At 42.4% G+C, this 24,482-nt stretch overlaps 1 protein-coding gene across 1 annotated transcript in view; it reads right to left on the bottom strand.

Annotated features, from left to right (window-relative positions):
* The window catches only part of flncb (filamin C, gamma b (actin binding protein 280)), a 41,866-nt gene that overhangs the window by 7,464 nt on the left and 9,920 nt on the right, over positions 1-24,482 (bottom strand). The window contains 34 exon segments of the mRNA XM_063905600.1: positions 20-160; positions 2,862-2,961; positions 7,282-7,374; positions 7,599-7,630; positions 7,633-7,845; positions 8,262-8,285; positions 8,397-8,586; positions 10,280-10,436; positions 10,514-10,637; positions 10,843-11,010; positions 11,100-11,260; positions 11,344-11,506; positions 12,348-12,521; positions 13,107-13,704; positions 13,890-14,152; positions 14,415-14,532; positions 14,708-14,877; positions 15,026-15,116; positions 15,193-15,353; positions 15,541-15,664; positions 16,223-16,366; positions 16,541-16,654; positions 16,790-16,983; positions 17,075-17,211; positions 17,464-17,590; positions 17,667-17,804; positions 19,175-19,297; positions 20,299-20,499; positions 20,928-21,090; positions 21,240-21,317; positions 21,393-21,511; positions 21,814-21,964; positions 22,733-22,830; positions 22,921-23,169. Of these exon segments, the coding sequence (XP_063761670.1) occupies positions 20-160; positions 2,862-2,961; positions 7,282-7,374; positions 7,599-7,630; positions 7,633-7,845; positions 8,262-8,285; positions 8,397-8,586; positions 10,280-10,436; positions 10,514-10,637; positions 10,843-11,010; positions 11,100-11,260; positions 11,344-11,506; positions 12,348-12,521; positions 13,107-13,704; positions 13,890-14,152; positions 14,415-14,532; positions 14,708-14,877; positions 15,026-15,116; positions 15,193-15,353; positions 15,541-15,664; positions 16,223-16,366; positions 16,541-16,654; positions 16,790-16,983; positions 17,075-17,211; positions 17,464-17,590; positions 17,667-17,804; positions 19,175-19,297; positions 20,299-20,499; positions 20,928-21,090; positions 21,240-21,317; positions 21,393-21,511; positions 21,814-21,964; positions 22,733-22,830; positions 22,921-23,169 (5,301 nt within the window).

The raw sequence follows: 24,482 nt of genomic DNA, 5'->3' as shown, positions 1-24,482 counted from the left end.
GATAGTTCACTGGAGGTACCTGGGATGTGGTTTCCATCGTACTTGATGTCCATCTCGTGCAGACCCCTCTCTGTCGGGGAGTACTTCACCGTCACCGTGCCGTCCTTGTTGTCGGTGATGTGAGGACAGGCGGTACGACCGGACGGCATCCGCACCTCTCCTGCAGGACCAACACATATATTTAAATCTCACAGATCGTCCTGAGATTGTGCTATGAGGCGGGATTCAAACCCGGGACTGCAGAGAAACTGGAGCCTTAATACTGCTGCTTAGAGCACTTGGCCAGGCTACTAAGGAAGAGCAAAACCTAGACACACAGTTCACTTTGATTTATCCCAAACACACTGTCCTGCAACCTCATCTAAAGCACCATATGTGGATCCATCCTCTGCAGGAAATAGTCCCTCACAAATGCAATCCGTCCCTTTAACACTAGAACCGCCAACGGGTAAATTTTACCCGCAGCTGTTTCTTGATTGTCTGTAACTTTGTCTCAGTAAAATATTCAGGTCTCCCAGTCCGTGACTTTTCTTGAAAGTGTGTTATGTAACACCCTCTGCTGTTAAAAATTGTCAACATGAAGTCAGATTGAAAAAAATGGCCATTTATATACCTATCAACGCCAGCAGGTAATATTTACCCCAATAGAAAACGCAGTGATTTTCGCGCTATTTATTTTGCGTGTAAAGATAAACATGACGTGTTGCTATAGCAACGCATATTGCGTACTGCTGGTCTTATATAGCCGGTCATATTTTGTAGAGAGACTTTTAAAATGGACAAAAGAAAGAGACTCGTGAATGTACAGGAGGCATTAGCGCTGCCAAACCGTCGGAGTTAAGAACAGTCTGATGGTGGGGAGGGGTCAAGACTGAGTGATGTGTCCTGGGTTCGGTCTGCTGCTGATGGGTCATCTGACAGCGATCCAGAGCCTCCGCGGAAAGTGAAGCTGTCCCATTATTTTTGTGCAAACTTCCCTGCTTTGGGACGCCCCCCGGGCCGAGACAGTAATTGAACGCACCCCACAGACTAGGACATTATTCGTCACTTGCATCGTGCTCCCGGACATACACAGACTGGTGGCGAGTGAACAGGTTGCTGTGTGGTCTGCGATCGTGCGTATATGAATCCATAACCACACACACACACACACACACACAAACACACACACCACACACACACACACACACACACACAACACACACACCACACACACCCACACACACACACACACACACACACACACACACACACACACACACACACACACACACACACACACACACACACACACACACACACACACACACACACACACACACACACACACACACACACACACACACACACACACACACCATCATCAAGTTTGCTGACGACACGACCGTCATCGGCCTGATCACAGACGGCGACGAGACGGCGTACAGAGAGGAGGTCAGAGCCCTGACATCTTGGTGCCAGGACAACAACCTCCATCTCAACGTCAGCAAAACAAAGGAGCTGATTGTGGACTACAGGAAGAGGCAGAGAGAAGCACACACACCCATCACCATCGACGGGACTCCTGTGGAGAGAGTCAGCAGCTTCAGGTTCCTCGGGGTAAACATCAGTGAGGACCTGACATGGACACATCACACCAGGGTCATATCCAAGACGGCTCGACAGCGGCTCTTCTTCCTCCGCAGGCTGCGGAAGTTCAACATGGACTCCAGGATACTCTGCAACTTCTACAGGTGCACCATCGAGAGTATCCTGACTGGCTGCATCACCGCCTGGTATGGCAGTTGCACCGCCCTCAACCGTAAGACTCTACAGAGGGTGGTGAAAACTGCTCAGCACATCACCAGGACGGAGCTGCCATCCATGGAGGACCTCTACACCCAGCGGTGTAGGAAGAAGGCTGGTAGGATATTAAAGGACCCCCATCACCCCAGCAACGATCTGTTCTGTCTGCTGCCGTCTGGCAGACGGTACCGCAGCATCCGGACCAAGACCACCAGACTCAGAGACAGTTTTATACCACAGGCTATAAGACTGCTGAACTCCTGAGCTGTGTGAATGTCTACTCACATCTGTTTATAGTACACACATACATATATATTATACATATCTGCCATACATATCTGTTTATAGTACACATATCTATATATTATACATATCATATACATCTGCTATACATAATATATGCATCTGTCCATACCTCCTCATTCAACAGTGTAAAGTGTTTAAATACTCTCAATGTATTCCACATATGTATATATTTCACATCCTCAAATCTGTATTGTTAATATTGTAAATATTCTTCTCTCTTTTTCACTATTTTATTTATCTTTTGCACCATGTATGTTGAGTTGTTGGAGGAGCACGCGACATAAGATTTTCATTGCCAACATATACGCTGTATCTGCTGTGCATATGACCAATAAAACCTTGAAACACACACACACACACAAAAGAACAACACAACTGTACTGCTCCAACTCAAGTGGAACACTAAAGTTAAGCACACTGGATTGCTGCAGTCTTTCTGACCGAAGATTTAGGCCGGCCTTGTGTACAGCCAGTATGACATACATCTATTTCACAATTGTATTAAAGACTAGAACCCTGTGTTCTAGTCTGATAAATAAAAGAGCATTGTACCTTGAAAATCCATGCATTCTAGTAGCGGGTACATTTTACCCACTGGCGGTTTTAGGTATACAGCGACCCCTGGCAGTTCTATTGTTAAGTACAGCCTTGTTTGGTTGAACAGAAAAACAGTTTAACCCCAGACTGATCCTCTGACCTCCACATGCTCCTCACTCCATATAAAGACAACAGAAAGGCAGGAAATGTGCATAATAGTGAGCAGCTCTTACCAGTGATCTCTCCTTTCTGCACGGTGAAGGGGATGACCAGGCTGAAGGGGCGCAGCATCGGATCCATGGACTCCCCGGGGCTGACCGGGTCATCGGTGGCCTGAAACAGAGAGAGGGGGTTAGTGGTACTGTGGTCTGTTTAAACATCCAGAGAGGAGGAGGAGGAGGAGGAGGAGGAGGAGGAGGAGGAGGAGGAGGAAGAGGAACAGCAGGATGCAGAGAGGGCATCAGAGGCAGGCGGAGTAAATATATAGCTTTTTAACTGGGTCGTAACGGAAACAAGGTTTAAGCTGAGCTGGAACTTAAATATTTTATACTTAAATAATATAAATCAATTAAATATCGAAAAATAAGAGAAATAAAGAAAATGAAATACCAATTCTACTATAAATTATAGATTAAATACAATGTTTTAGTGACCTGCGTGTTTTTCTTTTACTAAGAGAGCTCTGCCTCACCCCCCCCCCCCCCACCCAGCAGCAGTCATGCATCGTGTAGATTCAACACGCAGTGCCCGATCTATAACTGATCTGGGTTGGAATTGATCGCTGCTGCCTGAGAGGACAGGGTGAGTGAGAGGAGCAGATCATTAAATACAATTAAAATAGAGGATTATAAATATAGAGGAATATAAAGAATATAGAGGAATATAAATATAGAGGAATATAAAGAATATAAATATAGAGGAATATAAATATAGAGGATTATAAAGAATATAAATATAGAGGGATATAAATATAGAGGAATATAAAGGATATAAATATAGAGGAATATAAAGAATATAGAGGATTATAAAGAATATAGAGGAATATAAATATAGAGGAATATAAATATAGAGGAATATAAATATAGAGGAATATAAATATAGAGGAATATAAATATAGAGGAATATAAATATAGAGGAATATAAAGGATATAAATATAGAGGAATATAAAGGATATAAATATAGAGGAATATAAATATAGAGGAATATTAAAGAATATAAATATAGAGGAATATAAATATAGAGGAATATAAATATAGAGGAATATAAAGAATATAAATATAGAGGAATATAAATATAGAGGAATATAAAGGATATAAATATAGAGGAATATAAATATAGAGGAATATAAAGAATATAAATATAGAGGAATATAAAGGATATAAATATAGAGGAATATAAAGAATATAAATATAGAGGAATATAAAGTATATAAATATAGAGGAATATAAATATAGAGGAATATAAATATAGAGGAATATAAAGAATATAAATATAGAGGAATATAAAGGATATAAATATAGAGGAATATAAAGAATATAAATATAGAGGAATACAAAGAATATAAATATAGAGGAATATAAAGGATATAAACTATAGAGGATATAAAGGATATAAATATAGAGGAATATAAAGAATATAAATATAGAGAATACAAAGAATATAAATATAGAGGAATATAAATATAGAGGAATATAAAGAATATAAATATAGAGGAATATAAAGAATATAAATATAGAGGAATATAAGCGATATAATATGAGGAATATAAAGGATATAAATATAGAGGAATATAAAGATATAAATATAGAGGAATATAATATAGAGGAATATAAAGTATATAAATATAGAGGAATATAAAGATATAAAATATAGAGGAATACAAGAATATAAATATAGAGGAATATAAATATAGAGGAATATAAATATAGAGGAATATAAAGAATATAAATATAGAGGAATATAAAGGGATATAAATATAGAGGAATATAAAGAATATAAATATAGAGGAATATAAAGGATATAAATATAGAGGAATATAAAGGATATAAATATAGAGGAATATAAAGAATATAAATATAGAGGAATATAAATATAGAGGAATATAAGTATATAAATATAGAGGATATAAAGAATATATATATAGAGGAATACAAAGAATATAAATATAGAGGAATATAAATATAGAGGAATATAAATATAGAGGAATATAAAGAATATAAATATAGAGGAATATAAAGAATATAAATATAGAGAATATAAAGGATATAAATATAGGGAATATAAATATAGAGGAATATAAAGTATATAAATATAGAGAATACAAAGAATATAAATATAGAGAATATAAATATAGAGAATATAAAGAATATAAATATAGAGGAATACAAAGAATATAAATATAGAGGAATATAAATATAGAGGAATATAAAGGATATAAATATAGAGGAATATAAAGAATATAATTATAGAGGAATACAAAGAATATAAATATAGAGGAATATAAATATAGAGGATACAAAGAATATAAATATAGAGGAATATAAAGGAATTTAAATATAGAGAATATAAAGGATATAAATATAGAGGAATATAAATATAGAGGAATATAAAGTATATAAATATAGAGGAATACAAAGAATATAAATATAGAGGAATATAAATATAGAGGAATATAAAGGATATAAATATAGAGGGATATAAAGGATATAAATATAGAGGAATATAAATATAGAGGAATATAAAGAATATAAATATAGAGGAATACAAAGAATATAAATATAGAGGAATATAAATATAGAGGAATATAAAGAATATAAATATAGAGGAATATAAAGGATATAAATATAGAGGAATATAAAGGATATAAATATAGAGGAATATAATATAGAGGAATATAAAGTATATAAATATAGAGGAATACAAAGAATATAAATATAGAGGAATATAAATATAGAGGAATATAAAGAATATAAATATAGAGGAATACAAAGAATATAAATATAGAGGAATATAAAGGATATAAATATAGAGGAATATAAGAATAAATATAGAGGAATATAAATATAGAGGAATATAAAGGATATAAATATAGAGGAATATAAAGTATATAAATATAGAGGAATATAAATATAGAGGAATATAAAGGATATAAATATAGAGGAATATAAAGAATATAAATATAAAGGATATAATATAGAGGATATAAAGAATATAAATATAAAGGATATAAATATAGAGGAATATAAAGGATATAAATATAGAGGAATATAAATATAGAGGAATATAAAGTATATAAATATAGAGGAATATAAATATAGAGGAATATAAAGGATATAAATATAGAGGAATATAAATATAGAGGAATATAAAGGATATAAATATAGAGGAATATAAAGGATATAAATATAGAGGAATATAATATAGAGGAATATAAAGAATATAAATATAGAGGAATATAAAGAATATAATATAGAGGAATATAAATATAGAGGAATATAAAGAATATAAATATAGAGGAATATAATATAGAGGAATATAAATATAGAGGAATATAAAGAATATAAATATAGAGGAATATAAAGGATATAAATATAGAGGAATATAAAGGATATAAATATAGAGGAATATAAATATAGAGGAATATAAAGGATATAAATATAGAGGAATATAAATATAGAGGAATATAAAGGATATAAATATAGAGGAATATAAATTAGAGGAATATAAAGGATATAAATATAGAGGAATATAAAGGATATAATATAGAGGAATATAAATATAGAGGAATATAAAGAATATAAATATAGAGGAATATAAAGAATATAAATATAGAGGAATATAAATATAGAGGAATATAAAGAATATAAATATAGAGGAATATAAAGAATATAAATATAGAGGAATATAAATATAGAGGAATATAAATATAGAGGAATATAAAGAATATAAATATAGAGGATTATAAAGGATATAAATATAGAGCAATATAAAGGATATAAATATAGAGGAATATAAATATAGAGGAATATAAAGGATATAAATATAGAGGGATATAAATATAGAGGAATATAATATAGAGGAATATAAAGAATATAATATAGAGGAAATATAAGAATATAAATATAGAGGAATATAAAGGATATAAATATAGAGGAATATAAAGGATATAAATATAGAGGAATATAAATATAGAGGAATATAAAGGATATAATATAGAGGAATATAATTAGAGAGGAATATAAATATAGAGGAATACAAAGGATATAAATATAGAGGAATATAAATATAGAGGAATATAAAGAATATAAATATAGAGGAATATAAAGAATATAAATATAGAGGAATATAAAGAATATAAATATAGAGGAATATAAGGATATAAATATAGAGGAATATAAAGGATATAAATATAGAGGAATATAAAGGATATAAATATAGAGGAATATAAAGAATATAAATATAGAGGAATATAAATAATATAAATATAGAGGAATATAAATATAGAGGAATATAAAGAATATAAATATAGAGGAATATAAAGAATATAAATATAGAGGAATATAAAGGATATAAATATAGAGGAATATAAAGGATATAAATATAGAGGAATATAAATATAGAGGAATATAAATATGATGGTAACGGGGATATACCCATGGGGGGCTGAAGCCCACAAAGGGAGGGTAGGGCTGCTGTAACTGCAGCGAATCACACAGCTCCTCTGTTAGTGGGGCGGGGCCACACGCCTGACAGGAAACAAGGTACAGCCTTTAAAACACACACACACACACACACACACACACACACACACACACACACACACACACACACACACACATACACATACCTCCATGCACGAACAATGTTAGTATTAATGTACTGAGACTTTTCATTTTATTCTCAAACTTACTGCTTCATTCTAACCCTTGACCCCCCTCTCTTTCAGCCCCGGGCGCTCGGCGACACTCACCACGACGTGGAAGGGGCTGTTGGGGATGTTCTCCCCCCGAAGCGGATGGTGATGACGTACTTCCCTGGCTGCGGCGCCGTGTAGTAGATGTCGAACGTACCGTCAGCGTTTTCCACGACGTCCACGTCCAGCTCCGCCCCGTCTGGGGTCGACACCTTACACGTCACTTTACCTTTCCCAGCATGCTTTGCGTCCACAGTGATGACGGTCTCCTCCCCGATCTGGATGGTGGGGCCGATACCTGATCCTGACAAGACGACCAATCAGAACAGAGCCTGAGCTAAGATACTCTTACTACTGTAAAGCCCAATCAAAAAGTAAAACAATTAAAAAAAAGTTAGAATAAACTTTAAATTAAAATAAATAAATAAAATACAAATTAAATAAACAAAACTGACCTAAAGTGTGTGATTAATAAAATATGAAACAAATAAAACAGTTAAATGAAACACATTTATAAAATAAATTCAATTGTAAGTTCATTTTTAAAGAAATAAATATAATTAGAAAATACTAAGAATAAAAAATGATACAATTAAAATGATCAAATACATATGAATTCATATTACTAAAATAAAACAGTTAAATTAGTAATAATATATTAGGATTATTCGTTTAAATGAAGTCCATGCAAAAATGTAAATAGTCCTCATGCAAACTCACCCAGTCCGTGTCCTCCAATAGAAACTGCAGAAAAACAACAACAGGGTCAGCGACGCGAAATCAGGGGGTTAAATCTGATTGGCTGTGAGAGCTGTAATCTGATTGGATGTCAGTAAGCAGTGGGCAGGGTCTAACCTGTGACCAGGCACTTGGAGGCGTCTCCGGTTGGCAACGCGTGGATTCGGTACGGAGAGTACGGGATCTCGTCGCCACCGTACTTGATGGTGATGGTGTAGCGGCCCGCCATGTCTGGGACGTACGACACCGTGTACGTGCCGTCGCGGTTATCACGGATATTCGCCTTCTTCGGTTTCCCCTGCGGATCCTGGAGACACACGGACAGGAAGTGAGAGGAGAGGAGGGAGGGGTGGCCATCAGTGGTAATATAACCTGTCCCTTTAACTGTCCGAACATCGGATTTATAAACTAGGTGTTTTATCTGAACGTTAACATGAATCCAATGTAGCTCTCACAAAGTGAATCACTGCCTCACATTTATTTTTGTCATTTCATCATACATCTTAAGCTAAGTTTTGGTCTCAGAAATATTTATTTAATTTGTTCAAATAAAATGAGAACTTCATAAGATTTGTGGAATCCAGAAACATCTGTGTTTTTATAAATGGGATGGAAATGTGTCTGCTGATGGTTTGAGACCAGTGTTCACACATCATATATAACAAACATAGGGGGGGGGGGTTACTCCTGTTAGTGAGAACTGTTAGCTTAGCATCACACAAACGGGTGGAGATCACATGGAGACTAGGTCAGGAGGGTGGGGGTTACTCAACGATATTCAGCAGCAGAAAGTAGTGAAGTTATTCATTATTCTAAGTTTTACAGGTTTGATTTATAACAGGATAACTGCTCTTTAATCAAAAGGACACAACATCATTTTATTCTATTTTATTTTCACATTAGTTTTTAAAATATCTTATTTCTCTTTAATTATTGAATGCTAGTTCTTAATTTATTAAGTATTATTGTTGTGTATTGTATTTGATGCAATATGTATTTATTATGAAACGTATTTTCTTTCAAATTGAAATTAAAATATATAAATTTGCTGTAAAACTTATGTGTTATTTTATGTAAACAGAGAGATGGGGGGAAGGTAGGGGAGATGAGAGGAGGTGAGGGGGGGTGCAGGCCTTACGCAGCCTCTCCTATGAATACTGAAGGGGATGGTTCTCTTTACAATATGACTCTCCCACACCCTCCTGCCCCAGTCCTCCACAAACACTGAGGCCTCGCGGCTGCAGCCCTCCGGACCCTAGAGCAGGACCCCCGGCATCCGTTAACAGGGAGACAACAACAGTAAACATCTCTTTTATCACACATTCAACCCGGAATATTTGAGATTTTTCACTCGTCGATCAAAAAGGTGCATCTGAACTCAATGATGCAAATTTCACGTCCTTTTTAGAAAGCAAGTTGATCCACATCTTTGGATTCATATGTTACCTTATTGTGCATAAACACTCACCTTGGGAATGAGATGAACACATGGAGACACTTTGCACAAGAACACATTAAACACACCTGTAGGATGAACCTGTATGCAGACGATGCAGCTCTTTATAAACCGATGTTGGTTCTTAATTTTAAACGTCATGAATCAAGCTTTGCAGATTAAAAACGCAGCTTTTGTCCCGATCAGTCAGTGTGTTTTAGTTTGAAAAGTGTTCACCCCATCTCTTGTTTGTGGTCGCTTCCTGTCTCTTGTGTTTTCACCTCCCCAGCTGTGTCTTGTCCTCCAATTAGTTCTGCATTGTCTGATAAAGGTATTTTCAGTGTAAAAAATGTATGCACACCTGCAGATCAGCCCTACTGAGTGCAGGATGAACCTGTATGCAGACGATACTGTTTTCTGTCAAACCAATCATCCAGTACTACTTACAAAATCCTGTAATTAAATAATATCAACCTTAGTTGGTTTGTCCTATGTGTGAAATGAATTATGATCCGAGTCTTGATCTGGTCTGAAGGTGCTCTTCAGGTGAACCCTAACCCCTCACCAGTATCTGGACGGTGAGCAGTCCCTCCCCGGCGTCCCGGGCGTCGATGGTGAACTCCACCGGTAAACTGGCGGGGACTCCAGTGGAGTTCAGACCCGGACCGCTGGCTCGCACCTTGCTAGCATCATGAGCCGGCAGCGTCTTGATCTTAAAGGGACTGAGGGGGGTAACAGGGGGGGGTTAGACCTGAACAAAGAGGACTTCTATATCTATGAATATGTGGCGTTTATGGACCTGCGAGGAACCTCCTGGTCGGCGTACTTCACGCACACGGTGTACGGGCCGTCGTTGGTCGGGGTGTAGTTCACCGTGTGCGTCCCGTCACCGTTATCCTTGATGCAGATTGGCTCGACCACACCTGAGGAGAAGAGTTCACAGGTTTGAGTTTTGGATGGACTTTATGACAGATACTCTACTGAGCAACGTAGAGTTCAGGTGGAAAATAAGTTCATGATTTAAACTTCTCTGGAGCCCTGACCCTGAAGGGACCTGTGGTTCTGTAGAGGGACCAATACTGATCAGTTCTTGAGACTCCCTTTTGATGAGATTAATAATTTTGTCACCTGTGGGTCCGTACAGCAGAACCTCGAGAGGGGCCACCCCGGCCTTACTGCTGTCCACAGTGAAGGTCTGAGGGACGTGGGATCGGACCCCGCTCCCCAACCCGGGCCCTGAACACTTCACTTTACTGGGATCCACCAGCTCGCGCACCGGGACCCTAAACGGACTCCCTGCGACACACAACTGAGATTAGTTACCTGACACACGAGTCTGTAAACATGAACCCGTTCACACTTTGTTCTGGTTCTGGATCCCTCACCAGGGATGGGCAGGCCTCCGAAGGTGATGTTGACGTCGTACTCCCCCACGGTGAAGGGGATGTACTCTACGCTGCAGCTGCCATCTTTGTTGTCTTTGCACGACATCTTGGCTTCAGAAGGACCCTCGATGGCGAGGCCCAGCCCCCCAGTGCCGGCCCCTCTGAGGGCAGGACAGGACAAAAGGGATGAGATTCAGGTCTGGATTAAAGGTTAATGTCAGGTAGGTTACTGAAGGTAAGTCACCTGGTCTCAACGGTGAAGCGGTTGGGTTTGTTCACCAGCCCCCCCTCCAGGCCCGGCCCGTACGCTCGAACCCGGCTCGGGTCGCAGCCCTCTGTCACCGACACCCTGAAGGGACTCTTAGGCACTGAGACTCCATCAAACAGAACCTCGATCAGATGCAGACCTGCACACGGACGCATCCCATGAGTTTATCAAACACATTTCTTAACTTTTGGGCCGAGAAACGAGTGTTTATGGGTGACGGTTCTTATTGTTCTTATACGGTTAATATTGTATGTAAGTCATTTTGCTCCTCGGCTGAAAGGAGGAATATGTGAACTTAAATGTCTTATATTTATTCTCTTATGTCTATTTTATTTTAAAGTTTCACAGTTAATCTGAAATAATGTCTTAATTCATTTAGTTTATTTTCGTTTGTTATAATATTAGAACACCTTTTATATTTGTATTTAATGCCATTGTGATCAAAAGACATTTTTAATAAATAGTACCAGTGCATGTCTGAGAGACAACCACAGGGAGGAGTATTCCTGTCCCACAATGCACTGCAGCATGTCACACATTGCTATCAGTGCATCTGCAGCTATAAATACAGACGCTCACACCTCCCAGCATGCTTCACTGACCCTCAGGACACTCTATTATTATCATGCTTGTACCTTTACATACATGTTTCCTTATTGACATGTTTATACCTTACCATGTTTGCATCTCCCATAAAAAATGACTCCCTGTTTGCAGAATGTGATTAAAACTGGGTTTCAAAATAAATCAAATGTTTTGATTGTGTGCTTAGACTCCTTGTGACAGACGGCCAAATTAAAAGCCCTGAACATGTGGAAACCATTGCTCAAGTTTAATTGTTGAAGCCACAGATTCCTTTACTGCGGGGGAAACAGGAATCTTTACGACTCCACCACAGGGCGATTAAACTTTAATTAATAATGTGTTGGTGTGGAAAAACCTCCACAAGCAGAGCTGCAAGGAGGGTAACCAGTCCTCACCGTCCTCGTATGGCGTGTACTCCGCCCGGTAACAGCCATCTCCCCGGTCTGTGAGGTAGGCGTCGGTGTTGCTGCCGGACGGGTTGGAGATGCTGACCTTCACGTGGCTGCCGCCGCTCTTAATGTGCACCCGGGCGTCCACCGTGAAGTGCGTGGTCACTTCCCTCAGGACGCCTGCAGACAGGAAGTAAAGTAGATAATCACCCAGAGGAATAATAAAACATTTGGAGAGGAGTAGACTGTCTTAATGTTACACGACCTTTAGTTTTACTGAACTTCTTAATCAAGTTAATAGTCCTGAAGCTGACCTTACAGGGTTCTACTTTGGCAACTTTCAGGTTGTAAATGTCGTAAAGTTAGTTTCCAGACTCTGCTGCTGCTTTAAGGTCAGACTTAATGAGGAAGTCAATTATGACACTTAATAAACTCACACGAGAAGCTGCTAATTAGCTCCACTAACGAGGTCTCAGTTTCTTCGTTTGGTTTTAGTTCGTTTTCATGTTCTCATACAGCAGCAGCGTCTCACAGCTCCAGACATCGCTGTTAATCCTGCTGACGCTGAGTAACAGCTTTTAGGCTTCAACCCTAACTACCAGGACTTTATACGGCGGTGTGGAAGCCCCTTAGAGAGGGTGAGGCGTAAAAGGAATAACTTGTAATGCAGACGAAATAAATAGATCTGATCAGGGCATTTGGTATACCCGTCTGAAAACCAGATTCTAGAAACATATAAATATAAACGCATCTTCCGGCCCTCACCTCGGGGCTCCACCCCCGGCCCGTGGACCTTCACTCCGCTGGTGTCGACGGCCGGCTCCACCTGCAGCCGGGCGGGGAACTTGGGCACGGTGTGGCCTCCGTACTTGATGATGATGGTGTACATGCCAGGGCTCTGTGCGATGTAGGTGATGGAGTACGTCCCGTCTCCGTTGTTCTGCACGTGGACCTCGGCCTTGGCCCCCGAGTCAGAGATGATCTCGATGGTGAGCTCCTCCTCGCCGGCTTTGGAGCAGTCCACCGTGAAGGACCCGTCCTCGTTGACCTTCCCTCGCTCCAGGCCCGGCCCGCTCGCCGTTACCTGGCTGGGGTCGAAGGCCGCCTGCACCGCCGCCTTGAACGGGGATCCGGGGATGTGCTGGTCCGCGAACAGGATGTTGATGGCGTACTCTCCAGGCTCGGTGGGCAGGTAGGACACGGAGCAGGATCCGTCTCCGTTGTCCTGGCACTCTATCTTGGCCTCGCAGGGACCCTCCACCGTCAGACCCAGACCACCGGTACCGGCTCCCTTTGTGTCGATGGCGAAGGGTGCTGGTTTACCCACAACCCCACCCTGAAGACCCGGACCGTACGCTCGGACCTGAGGGGTCAACAGAGATCAAGAAGCAGGGACGTGTTGGTAAAGATTGTTGGAAGAAGGTTTGCAGCTAAATCTGTACGAGGTGATAAAACTTGAGCTGTGAGGATAAAAGTTGTGTTTTGGTGCATTCATTATTTTCTGAGGAATTCTTGACAGAAGCTAAAAGGAAAACCTCTCTGACTGACCTTCGAAGGGTCCGGTGGCATGACGCCTTCCACAGTGAATGGACTCCCAGGAACGGGGTTCCCGTCGTAGGTGATGTCCACCCGGTACTGTCCCTCCTCGGGGGGGATGTACTTCACCGTGTGCAGATCATTGGCCGAGCCCGACTCCAGTTTGCAGGGGATTGGACGGCGTGACGGCGAGGTGATCTTCACGTCCAGTTTACCCTGACCTCCCGCCTCACGAGCACTGATGGTGAACTCCTCATCCTTCCCCACATCCACCTCTTCCAGATGCACACAGAGACAGGGTTAGCTGGGACTTTTAATACCTACTAATGACAAGTATTTTTATCTAGTATTTCTCATGTCTTGCCTTGTTGCATTTTCTTTCCGTCACATTACTGCTGTCCCTTGTAGATAAAGGGTGAAACCCCCCATGTTTCTCACACTGAAACCTTTAAGTTAACCTCAACCTGAACACAGGATGTGTGCAAGTCTGAACCTGAACCTGACTTCCTGTTTGATAAAAGCTTAACATTTACTCACTGTTGTTCAAACCCTGAACCTTGACCTTGTTGAGGTCCAGCGGGGGGGCCACGCTGATGTTGAAGGGACTTTTAGGGATGGGGTCTCCTCCATGACACACTGTGATGGACATGTTCCCCTGGAGAGTTAAAACAGAAAAATAGGAACAAATAATTACTCAGATTGAGGCCGGTACCACCACCCAGAGTTCATGTTGGTTTACAACCTCTACAGAATAAGCCTCTATGCAGACGATACACTTCTTTATATTCCAATGCTTGTGTAACAGCCCCGGCTCACACAGCATACTTCACCTGCTGTATGGCGGTGTAGCGGACGGTGTAGGAGTAGTCGTGGTTGTCGATGATCTCGAAGTCTCTGACGGCGTCTCCTTTAGCCGAGCCGGTGAAATGCACCTCCGGTCTGGCTTTACCGGCTCCCTTAGTGAAGATGGTGAAGTGAGTCGGTTTCCCAACCTCCACTCCTGCAGAGTTTAAAAGATATAATGTATAAATACAAATAATCTGCAGGAAATTTGTCTTGAGATATCGTTCAAATATTGTTATTGTATATTATTTTGGCCACGATAATCCTAGTCTTTGCATTCAAATGTTGACCTGAGTTGACCTCACCTGTCTTGCTGAGTCCGGGTCCTTCTGCTCTCACTTTAGCTGCATCATGGGAGGGATCCACTTTTATTCTGAAGGGGCTGACGGGTATTTCCTGTTGAGACATTAAAGGTTTTCTTAGCATCTTGCTTTTAAAGTAAAGTGTTTCAAGAGTAAGTCAGTTTCCTCACCTGATCAGCGAACAGCACCATGATGGTGTACTGCCCGGCGCCGGGCGGCGTGTACTTCACCGTGAACGTGTCGTTGTCGTTTTTGATGATGTCGAAGTCTATGTCGGCCTCCGCTGGACCGACCACGCCCGGAGCGCACTTTATCCCGATGCTGACGTCGCCTGCAGCAGATAACAGAGATAATTAACCTGAAAATATCAGAATTTAGCTCCTTTTAGATCGAATTGAAAAGCAAACATTGTTTAATTGTTCACATTTAGGTTGTTCTAAATAGAGGGGTGGGGAGGGGGTGTCTATTGTAAATATAATATACAAATAACAAGATTTAGGAGAGGCGGTGCGTCCCACCCTGTCCGGCGTCGCTGCAGTCCACGGTGAAGTACGTCGGCTCGTTGGCCTTCAGTCCGGTTTTCTCTACACCGGGGCCGTACACCTTCACGTTCTCCGGGTGGCTTCCTTCTCCAATCGTCACCTGGATCCAACATACAGGGTTTATTACGACAGAAAAACTCATGAAGAGGGCGAGCCATCAACAAAGATATGGACTATAGGTTCACAATTACTAAAACTCTAATTCCACCTTAAATACAAAATGAAATGTTGTTTATTTTAACGTAATGTCATATATTCATTCCGTTATCTGTGTTTCACTGTTCATATTTTTGCATTTGTGTGTTTGTTTTATCTTTTGTAAAGCAGATTTCTTTCATTTCTGCATGTTAATACACAAGTCTCAGTGTGAGTACCACAAAATATCCAAAATCCAAAGAGATTCCCTTTAAAATGATTTAGAATCGTGAAAGGCGGGTCATAGTTTAGATGGGTCATATTTTAGAGCATAGGTGTCAAACTCAAGGCTAGGGTTAGGGTTAGGGTTAGGGTTAGGGGTAGGGTTAGAGGCTGGAAACAACAACTAAAGATGTTGTTTCAACAATTTGTCAGCTGTTGAAATAGTTGTCTACTCATCAGTTAGTTAACCCTGGTGGTGCAGATGGATCCCATAGAGGGCGATATTCGGGGGCACGTTTACCCTGAAGGGGCTGTTGGGCACGTTGACCTCCCCCCAGGTGATGATGATGGTGTGTTTGATGGGTTTGGTGGGAATGTACACGCAGAAGAAGGTGCTGTCTCCTCGGTCTGTGATCTGTATGTCGATGGGGAAACCTTCTGCGTCCTGGAAACACAAACACACCCTTCAGTCCGTCTGAACAACTCGTTATAGTGAAAGACAGGACATGATTTATATCAACATGAAGCTGTCTGTCGCTCTTTCTGCTGTACAAATGAAAATCTCCCCTCTGTGGGACGTTAAAGGTATTCTGATTCTGATTTAGTGACGAGTCGTTACCTGAGCGTACAGCTTCAGCTCTCCTCGTCCGGCACCGCTGGTGTCGATGGTGAAGTCTGCAGGTTTGTTCACGATGCAGCCAAGAGGCTCCAGACCGGGACCGTAACACTTCACCTGAGGAGAGAAATAATAACCACACGTTTAATTTAATGCAATTTATTCAGAAACAGTTCAAAAACTACAAGTAATGAGACAAAATGTAAATATTCCTAAACTATGACCTGACTCAAAAGTACTTTTGGGTCTTACGTTTTCCGGGTAGACCTCGTTGTTGGCGGGGAGGATGTGGGCCATGAAGGGACTGTCCTTGATGTCCTCGTCGTCACAGATCACATGGACGGCGTAATCTCCGGGCTCCGTGGGCCAGTACCGGACGTCACATGACCCGTCGCCTTTATCGTCGCACTCGATCTTCGCCTGAGACGGACCCTCGATGGAGAAACCTGCAGAAACACGCCGGATGAACTTCAATATTCTCCCAAATCGTACATTTCCGAGGAAGAAGTGTGTGAACTCTGAGTCGCTGTTACGTACCGAGGGTTCCCACCTCCGTGCCGATGGCCTCCACTACAAAGTCGGCACTCTTCCCGACCAAACCCGTCTCCAGACCCGGACCCCAGGCCCGCACCTTCTGAGGCCCCGCCTCCTCGCTCACCTGGACCTCGTACGGACTGAAGACAAACACACCCACATATATTATCATCCTATAAAGACAGATTTTAAACAATAACAACATGACATTAGGTGTGACTTTGCTCTGCTTTATCCACTGGAGTACCTCAGGGTTCAATCCTGGGTCCTCTTTGCTGCTTGAATTTCTCTAAACCACCAACATTAAACTGGTTTTGAGTGGATCTGGTTTCTCAGTTTGGTTAAAAGTGATGCTAACATGTTATAATAACAGGTTAACCTGACTGTCTCACCTGCGTGGGATGCCGTGCCCCCCCCAGGTGACGGTCACGGTGTATTTCCCAGTCAGAATGGGGTAGTAATTACACTCGAAAACCCCGCTCTCGATCTCCAGCACCTTCACCGGCGCCTCCAGGCCCTCTGTAGTCACAGGAAAGCATCAGTGGAGGCAGTAAAGATGTCTTTGATATAAAATATATTCCTAAAGCCGTCTTACTCGGTCCCTTCACGGTGACGACGAGCTCGCCGCTGCCGGCTCCTTTCGTGTAGACTTTGAAATCGGCCACTTCTTTGACCCGCAGACCCTTCGGCTGCAGACCGCGACCTGACGCCCGGCAGGAGTTCGGGTTACAGGCTGCCAGCAGAGGAGAGGGTAAAAGGGTAAGGGTAAGACCCATAATATTAATGTGAGTATAGATCCAACAAAAACGCTCACACCGACACACAGGGGCAGGAAGTCACTCTTACTTTGGTTTTCATCTTTTACTAATTTGGCTTTTTATATTAAATCCAAATATCCATCGTGATGTCACTATGTTCTGGAGGTAAATGAAGGAGCCCTATTGGAGCCTTAGATCAAACCTCTAAACTGTGACCTTTAATATCTCTTTCTCACTTATAATGAGTCCATTATTAGATTTCCTGAAACGGTCCCTGAGGTTAAGACATGTCACAAGTCTAAAACTAAATATAGTAGAACCAATAATAAACACACACACACACACACACACACACACACACACACACACACACACACACACACACACACACACACACACACACACACACACACACACACACACACACACACATACACACACACAAGTTAAATGTCTCGTTATTTGTAAACCCGAGGAAATCGAGGCTGAAACAAAAGGTGTTTTTCTGTCGGTTCGATCAGGGAGAAAGGACTTCAAGTCTTATTGTTTTCCTCGTGATGAATGTCGTTATCTGAAGAAATCTGCGCTCTGTTTCTGGGAAATTGAAATATAATAAACCTTTTATCCTTTAGAGAAAAGGGAAAGTTAACTCGTGATGTTCAGATAACGACGTTACGAAATATAATTGCAAGCGTTCAGACTTTTACCGTGAAGCTGAGGATCCCTGTGAACCATACAGAGCATAAAGCAGCGCCGAAACAGGAAGAGGAGGAAGAGGAAGATGAAGGCCAATGTGTTAAACATGTTCACATTCACTCTCATTTAATGCATTAGTTGTAGTGCTTTGGTGTTTTAATATAAGCATTTATATTAACAGTACTGTCCATTCCCTCAGTACAGAGCTTCACAGTCAAAGAAAAAAAAAGTTTGAATTTTGTCAAAAAATGTTTTAGGAAAAATGAGATTTTTTGATGTGAGTGAAAAAATCAGAACTGGAAAATGTTGAATGTGTTATTTATTATATAGTTTAAATGTTCTTTAAGTCCAACAACAAACAAAGGTTAAAAAAAGATGTTAAAAAATAAATTGTCAACCCTTTCCTAAAAAAATTCCCAAATGTGGAAAATGTCATAAAAAAGAATTTGGAGAAAAGTCAAAGAAAATAGAAAGTGGTTCAAAGACGGCAGTCAGACTCCAGCAGGCCCACTCCCTCTCAGTTTCTGCAGAAGAAGAAGAAGCTGCTCATGCTGTGAAGCCCCCCCCCCCACCCCCAGAGGCAGGAAGAGGAAGGAAACCAGGCTAGCACAGCAGGCTCAGGTACGCCCCCACCCCGGCCTGTACTAACTTGGTCGCCTGGATCGAGGCGGCGTTGGAGGGGGGGCTCTCCGGGTCCGGTCTGAGGGGGGGTTGCAGGCAGGTTGAGGCAAAGTCTGCACCGGAGACCCAGTGGGGGGGGATCGCTGTGAAACTGCATGAGGAATAACAGGGGGGATGTATTGGTACTCAGGAAGAGAGGGGACGGAGACCTCCAGACCTGCAAACATCTTGACCCCAAATATCTAGACCTCCAAACCTCCAGGAATCCAGACCAGCAGACCTCCAAACATCCAGACCTCCAGACCTCAGGTCCTGCAAACGTCTAGACCTAGAAGCTCTGGACCCCTAGGCGAACAAACCTTCAAACTTCCAAACAGCCAGACATCAAAAACTGAAAACCTCTAACCCTCCAGAGCACCAGACCTCCAGAGAACCAAACCCCTAGACCCCAAGACCTTCAAACCAGCAGGTCTCAAGTCAGGTCCAGACAGAAACAAGTCTAGGGTCCAGTCAAAAGCTAAGACTCAAATCAAGACTGGACTTTCCCAGGATAAGTTCCCAGATGTACAATTTCTGAGTCAAGCCAGACGGATTGGCTCTGTTATCAGATCCTGACAGAGTCTCAAGTCATCCTGGTTCAATCAGGACTGGTTTAGTGTAGGGCTAGATTTCTACAAGTTGAGATGAATGACACCTAAATAAATGTTATGTCTCAAGTCAACATTTAAAATCCCCAAGTCAAGACAAGCAAACCCTAAGTGAAAAAGTAAGACAACTCATGAAGCTCAAGTCCAAAGTCAAGTCTTGAAATGTCCTTTCAGAGAGCCTGAAGTCCGCCTGACCCCCAAGTCTTAAACATGATCAAAGACCCCTCAGGCAAGATCAAAGATAGGAGAGCTTAAAGTTCCTCCAAACACCCAGCAGACCCCCATGGAGCCCCAGCAGGAATTGCAGATTTAACTGTTGTGGAAATCAAAAACGTTAAAAGGTTAATCATGATTTCAGATTTCAAACAGACTCTGATTAGAAAGCATGCATTAAGACCTGGACCGGACTCTGGTGGGGGTCACATGGAGAGTAAATCATAAATATATTAGACAGTGAACCTCATAAAGATCAGACCCCACGGAGGACAGACTGCAGTAAACCTACGCTCGGAGATGTTCACGGTGAACGGGCTCCTGGGAATCTGCTGCCCAGCGAAGGTCACGTAGACGGTGTGCGCCCCCTCCAGGACGGGAACGAAGGTGCAACGGAAAATGCTGTCCCCCTTGTTCTCCAGCACGATCTCCACCGTGTCCCGGCGGCCGATTGAGTCCACGATGATGACGCCCACGTCTCCGGCACCGGCGCCTGTAGGGAGACACAACAGGAGTTTATCATTACGTTCGTAGAGTAACGAGACTCCGAGGGATCCAGTCTGGTAACGGGGTTTCAGGGACGTTTCTGTGAAGGGAAAACTGCAAGAAGTTAAAACAACTGAGAAATGTAAAGTTGAAGAAAAATGAAAGAAACTTTAAAAAGAAAAACGTGGAAAATGTTTTTCAAGAAATGTTAAAATACAAGAATAAATAGAAATGATATAAAAACATTTGTGAAATTGTTTACTGGCCAAGGCACAGGAGAACCAGGGGGGTTTCACTCTGTGACGGAGGTGTGTTGGCTCTCTGCTGTCCTGAGATCAGTGGGGTGCGTTCCAACCCTGGCTGCCTCTTTTACTCCGTACTGTTTGGACCTGGTACTGTGATAATGAAGGCGTAGTTCTGGTCCGGTCTGGTTACCTGCGGTGTAAATGTCGAAGTACGTGGGTTTGTTGGCCACGTTCCCGGTCGGCTGCAGTCCCGGCCCGCGGGCCTGAACTCGGCTTGGGTCGCCCATCGCCTTCGAGACGTTCACCATGAAGGGACTGCGGTCGATGTCCTGCCCCGCAAACAGCACCTTCACCTGGGGGGGGGGGGGGGTTCGATCAGGGTCTCTGAGTTCAGGTTCAGAATGAAAACATCTTATAACTAGAAACCTGTTGACAGACCAGTCCCAGTCCATCAGGAGGACCCTGAGCTCTGGTGGATGGACTAATTAAGCATGCTCCTTACTTTATGAAGCCCTTCCACTTTGGGCAGGTAGACCACCGAGTAGCTTCTGCTCTTGTCGTTATTGGGGATCACTCGGGCCTGAAACACAGAACTTTCCAGCTGTATTTCACTGTGTCTGGTTTCATTAAATATATTAAATCAGAGTGTTCCCACCTCCTCAGTGTGGCCTTCAGGGTCCTCTACGTAAACCAGGATCTCCCCGAGGCCGGCCTCCACCGTCTCCACCAGGAACTCGGCCGGCTTCAGGACTATGTTACCGCGGGGCTCCAGACCTGGAACACGACAGGAAGTAAAATCAGATCCAGCGGGGCCTCCGGTTCCAGCTGCCGACGCCGCGCTGACAGCCGTCCGTCTTAATATTAACGACTCGAGTTATTTAACATCTCTGCGACTGAAACGGCTCAACTCAAATCCTCTGATGCCTCAGACCGACAGGAAGGTACACAGGCACACAGCAGTGCAAAGAGCTTTACTCTTCACTACAGATGTTTACGTAGTTACAGAATAAGATCGGTCTGTTCCTGAAGGACTCCATATTTTCTGAATGGACCCTGGTTCAGTGTTTCTTCCTCACCCGGTCCGTAGGCCTTGGCCCTCTTGGGGTGCAGCGTCTTGGCCCTCAGGGGGGCGCCAGGCTTCAGTTTGGATTTGGGGAACTGGGAAAGGTAGGTCATCACCGAGTGTTCGTCCACGTTCGGGTCCACGATCTCCTCCGGAGCGATCACCTGAGGAGCAACGAGGGGAGCGGGTTCACAACATTCCAGAAAACAAAGACACATTTAACAGAGGAAGTTTAGAATCATTGAACGATCACAGGAAATGTTCACCGCCTAAAATGAACTGTTGTGTTTTAATTACCCCGCGGCAATAAAAGCACCTAAGTTCTTCCTTCAAAATAAAAGTTCTGCATTTAAATTTTATTTGAAAAGTTGAAGTTGACTGCAGGATTTTATATTCTTTTCTAAATATCATCAAGTAAATATGTGCATCATCTGCATACCTTTATTTAGCATATTTGGTTGTGCGGCCCCTTTAAGAGGGTCAGCAAAGTGTGGCGGGGTTTGTCCACACAGGCTTGCCATAGCTTCCAGCGTCTCTGCTGCTCTCCTTAAAAATGAATTATTAAACATTTGTTTCATAATCCTCATCATTACCCAGAGTGCAACACGGAAACTCTGACGTTACATCTTCAGCGCCTATCCGTCCGTCCCGCTGCCGGTCCGTGAGAGAGGCCTTTATTCTCCTGAGGTTCTCTTAGTGTGAGTCAACGGTCTGCAGGGGCTAGAATCCCTGTGTTCCGGAACCTAGTGACATCACTGTGCTCCTATTGGCTAGCGCTCCAGCACATTGTACGTGATAGGCTAAGGGGCGGGACATCTCTAAGCGGTTGACCAATCTCTGGTGTCACACAGCTGGATATTTTTAATGCAGATATAAACTTTTAGTCCTGGATTTCTTTTATATAATCAGGATGAATAAAAGGTGAGTGTTACCTGAGGCACTCCCAGCCAGTCGTCAGCCTGCTGCATGGCCTCCCTGGCATTCTCCACCGGCTGACTGGGATCCCAGTTTTCCCAGTCCGGACACAGACCTGAATGCACCATGAGAAACTAGTTTGATCTGCAGTATATTTGTTTATATGAAATCCAGTTAGAGTTGGAACTCCTGGTTCCCTACGTACCCGGGGCGCAGTTGTCCACCAGAGCCCCCAGCGCCTTGCCGTCCCTCCAGTCCCGGTGGAAGTTGGTGATGGGCAGCTGGGGAACCTTGTTCTGGATCCAGCCCAGCAGGCGCTGCTTGGGCGTCAGCTTCTTGGCGTCCTCGTCGTCCTCGTCCTCCCACATGGGCATGGAGATGGAGTAGTGCAGGATCAGTGTCCAGATCAGGCCCAGGATCAGCTTCAGGTTCCCGTCCACGATGGCCTTTGAGTCTGAGGGTCGGAGAGGCACAGGGTCAATAACAGATCTGTGGGGATGGGTTTGAGGGACGGATCTATAAACCTCTCAAAGTCAGAGCCAACAGAGCAGAGGAAGGGCTAAGAATAACGATGTGAGGAAGATGAATCCATCAGCCGAGGAAGAAAGCGTTCATTGGAGTTCTTTAAAGTCGTATTTTCAGTAAATAAATAAAGAGAAGACATTTCAGGATTCGTTTCTGAGCCGGACATTATGCAAATCAGTTTGTGCTGATTTATCAATAAGCTGCCAATCAGCCAATCGGCCCTCCCTCTGGTAGAACCACTGACTGAGAAGACATTAGTTCCCCAGCGTTTAGTAATCAACCGGTGTCGACCCAACTTAATGTTCTATTTCACAGAACTTTTTCAAACATCTGGCTCGCCAAAATAAAAGCCTGCCGCTTTGTTTGTGTTCCAGCTGACAGGAGACACGCTCTTAATGTGAAAGTCTCAGAGAGGGTGATGTCATCCTGCAGCCCCAGGCCCAGGAATGAGGTCACTTTAAATAGGAAACACATGCACACACACACACACACACACACACACACACACACACACACACACACACACACACACACACACACACACACACACAAAGGAATCTGAGGGGGGAACTCTGAGCTGTTCATGAACTTATAACCAACTCTCAGTGCAATGACTCTTTCTTTCTAGCACACACACACACACACACACACACACACACACACACACACACACACACACACACACACACACAACACACCAATAAAAACATCAGAACAAACTACAGTTTCTGATGGATCATCCAATCAGAAAGCAGAGAAAATCAGAGGTTCATAAATCTGTGTGTGTGTGTGTGTGTGTGTGTGTGTGTGTGTGTGTGTGTGTGTGTGTGTGTGTGTGTGTGTGTGTGTGTGTGTGTGTGTGTGTGTGTGTGTGTGTGTGTGTGTGTGTGTGTGTGTGTGTGTGTGTGTGTGTGTGTGTGTCTGTGTCTGTGTCTGTGTCTGTGTCTGTGTGTGTGTGTGTGTCAGTAACACACATAGAGAGTCCGCACATCACTAAGCTTTCTGTTCAGGGAGACTCTTCGGTGTCCTCGGTTCTGTCGGAGAACACTGTCAGTCTCCATACGCCTGAATCTGCTTCATCAGATGCATGTGGCCCTAATCCTCTTTAATAATTAGCACTTTGTTTCCTTCCTATTCTCTTTTTCAAATTCAAATTTTCTTTTCCCCAAATTTTGACTTTTTAGACTTTTCGACTATTTATTCAACATGATCTTTTTTTCCCCAAAAATCTGTCATTTTCTC

This window comes from Eleginops maclovinus, chromosome 17 (genome assembly GCF_036324505.1).
Source record: "Eleginops maclovinus isolate JMC-PN-2008 ecotype Puerto Natales chromosome 17, JC_Emac_rtc_rv5, whole genome shotgun sequence".
Lineage (NCBI taxonomy): Eukaryota > Metazoa > Chordata > Actinopteri > Perciformes > Eleginopidae > Eleginops > Eleginops maclovinus.
Note: the sequence above shows the minus strand (reverse complement) of the source record. Positions and strands in the feature narration are given on the sequence as shown.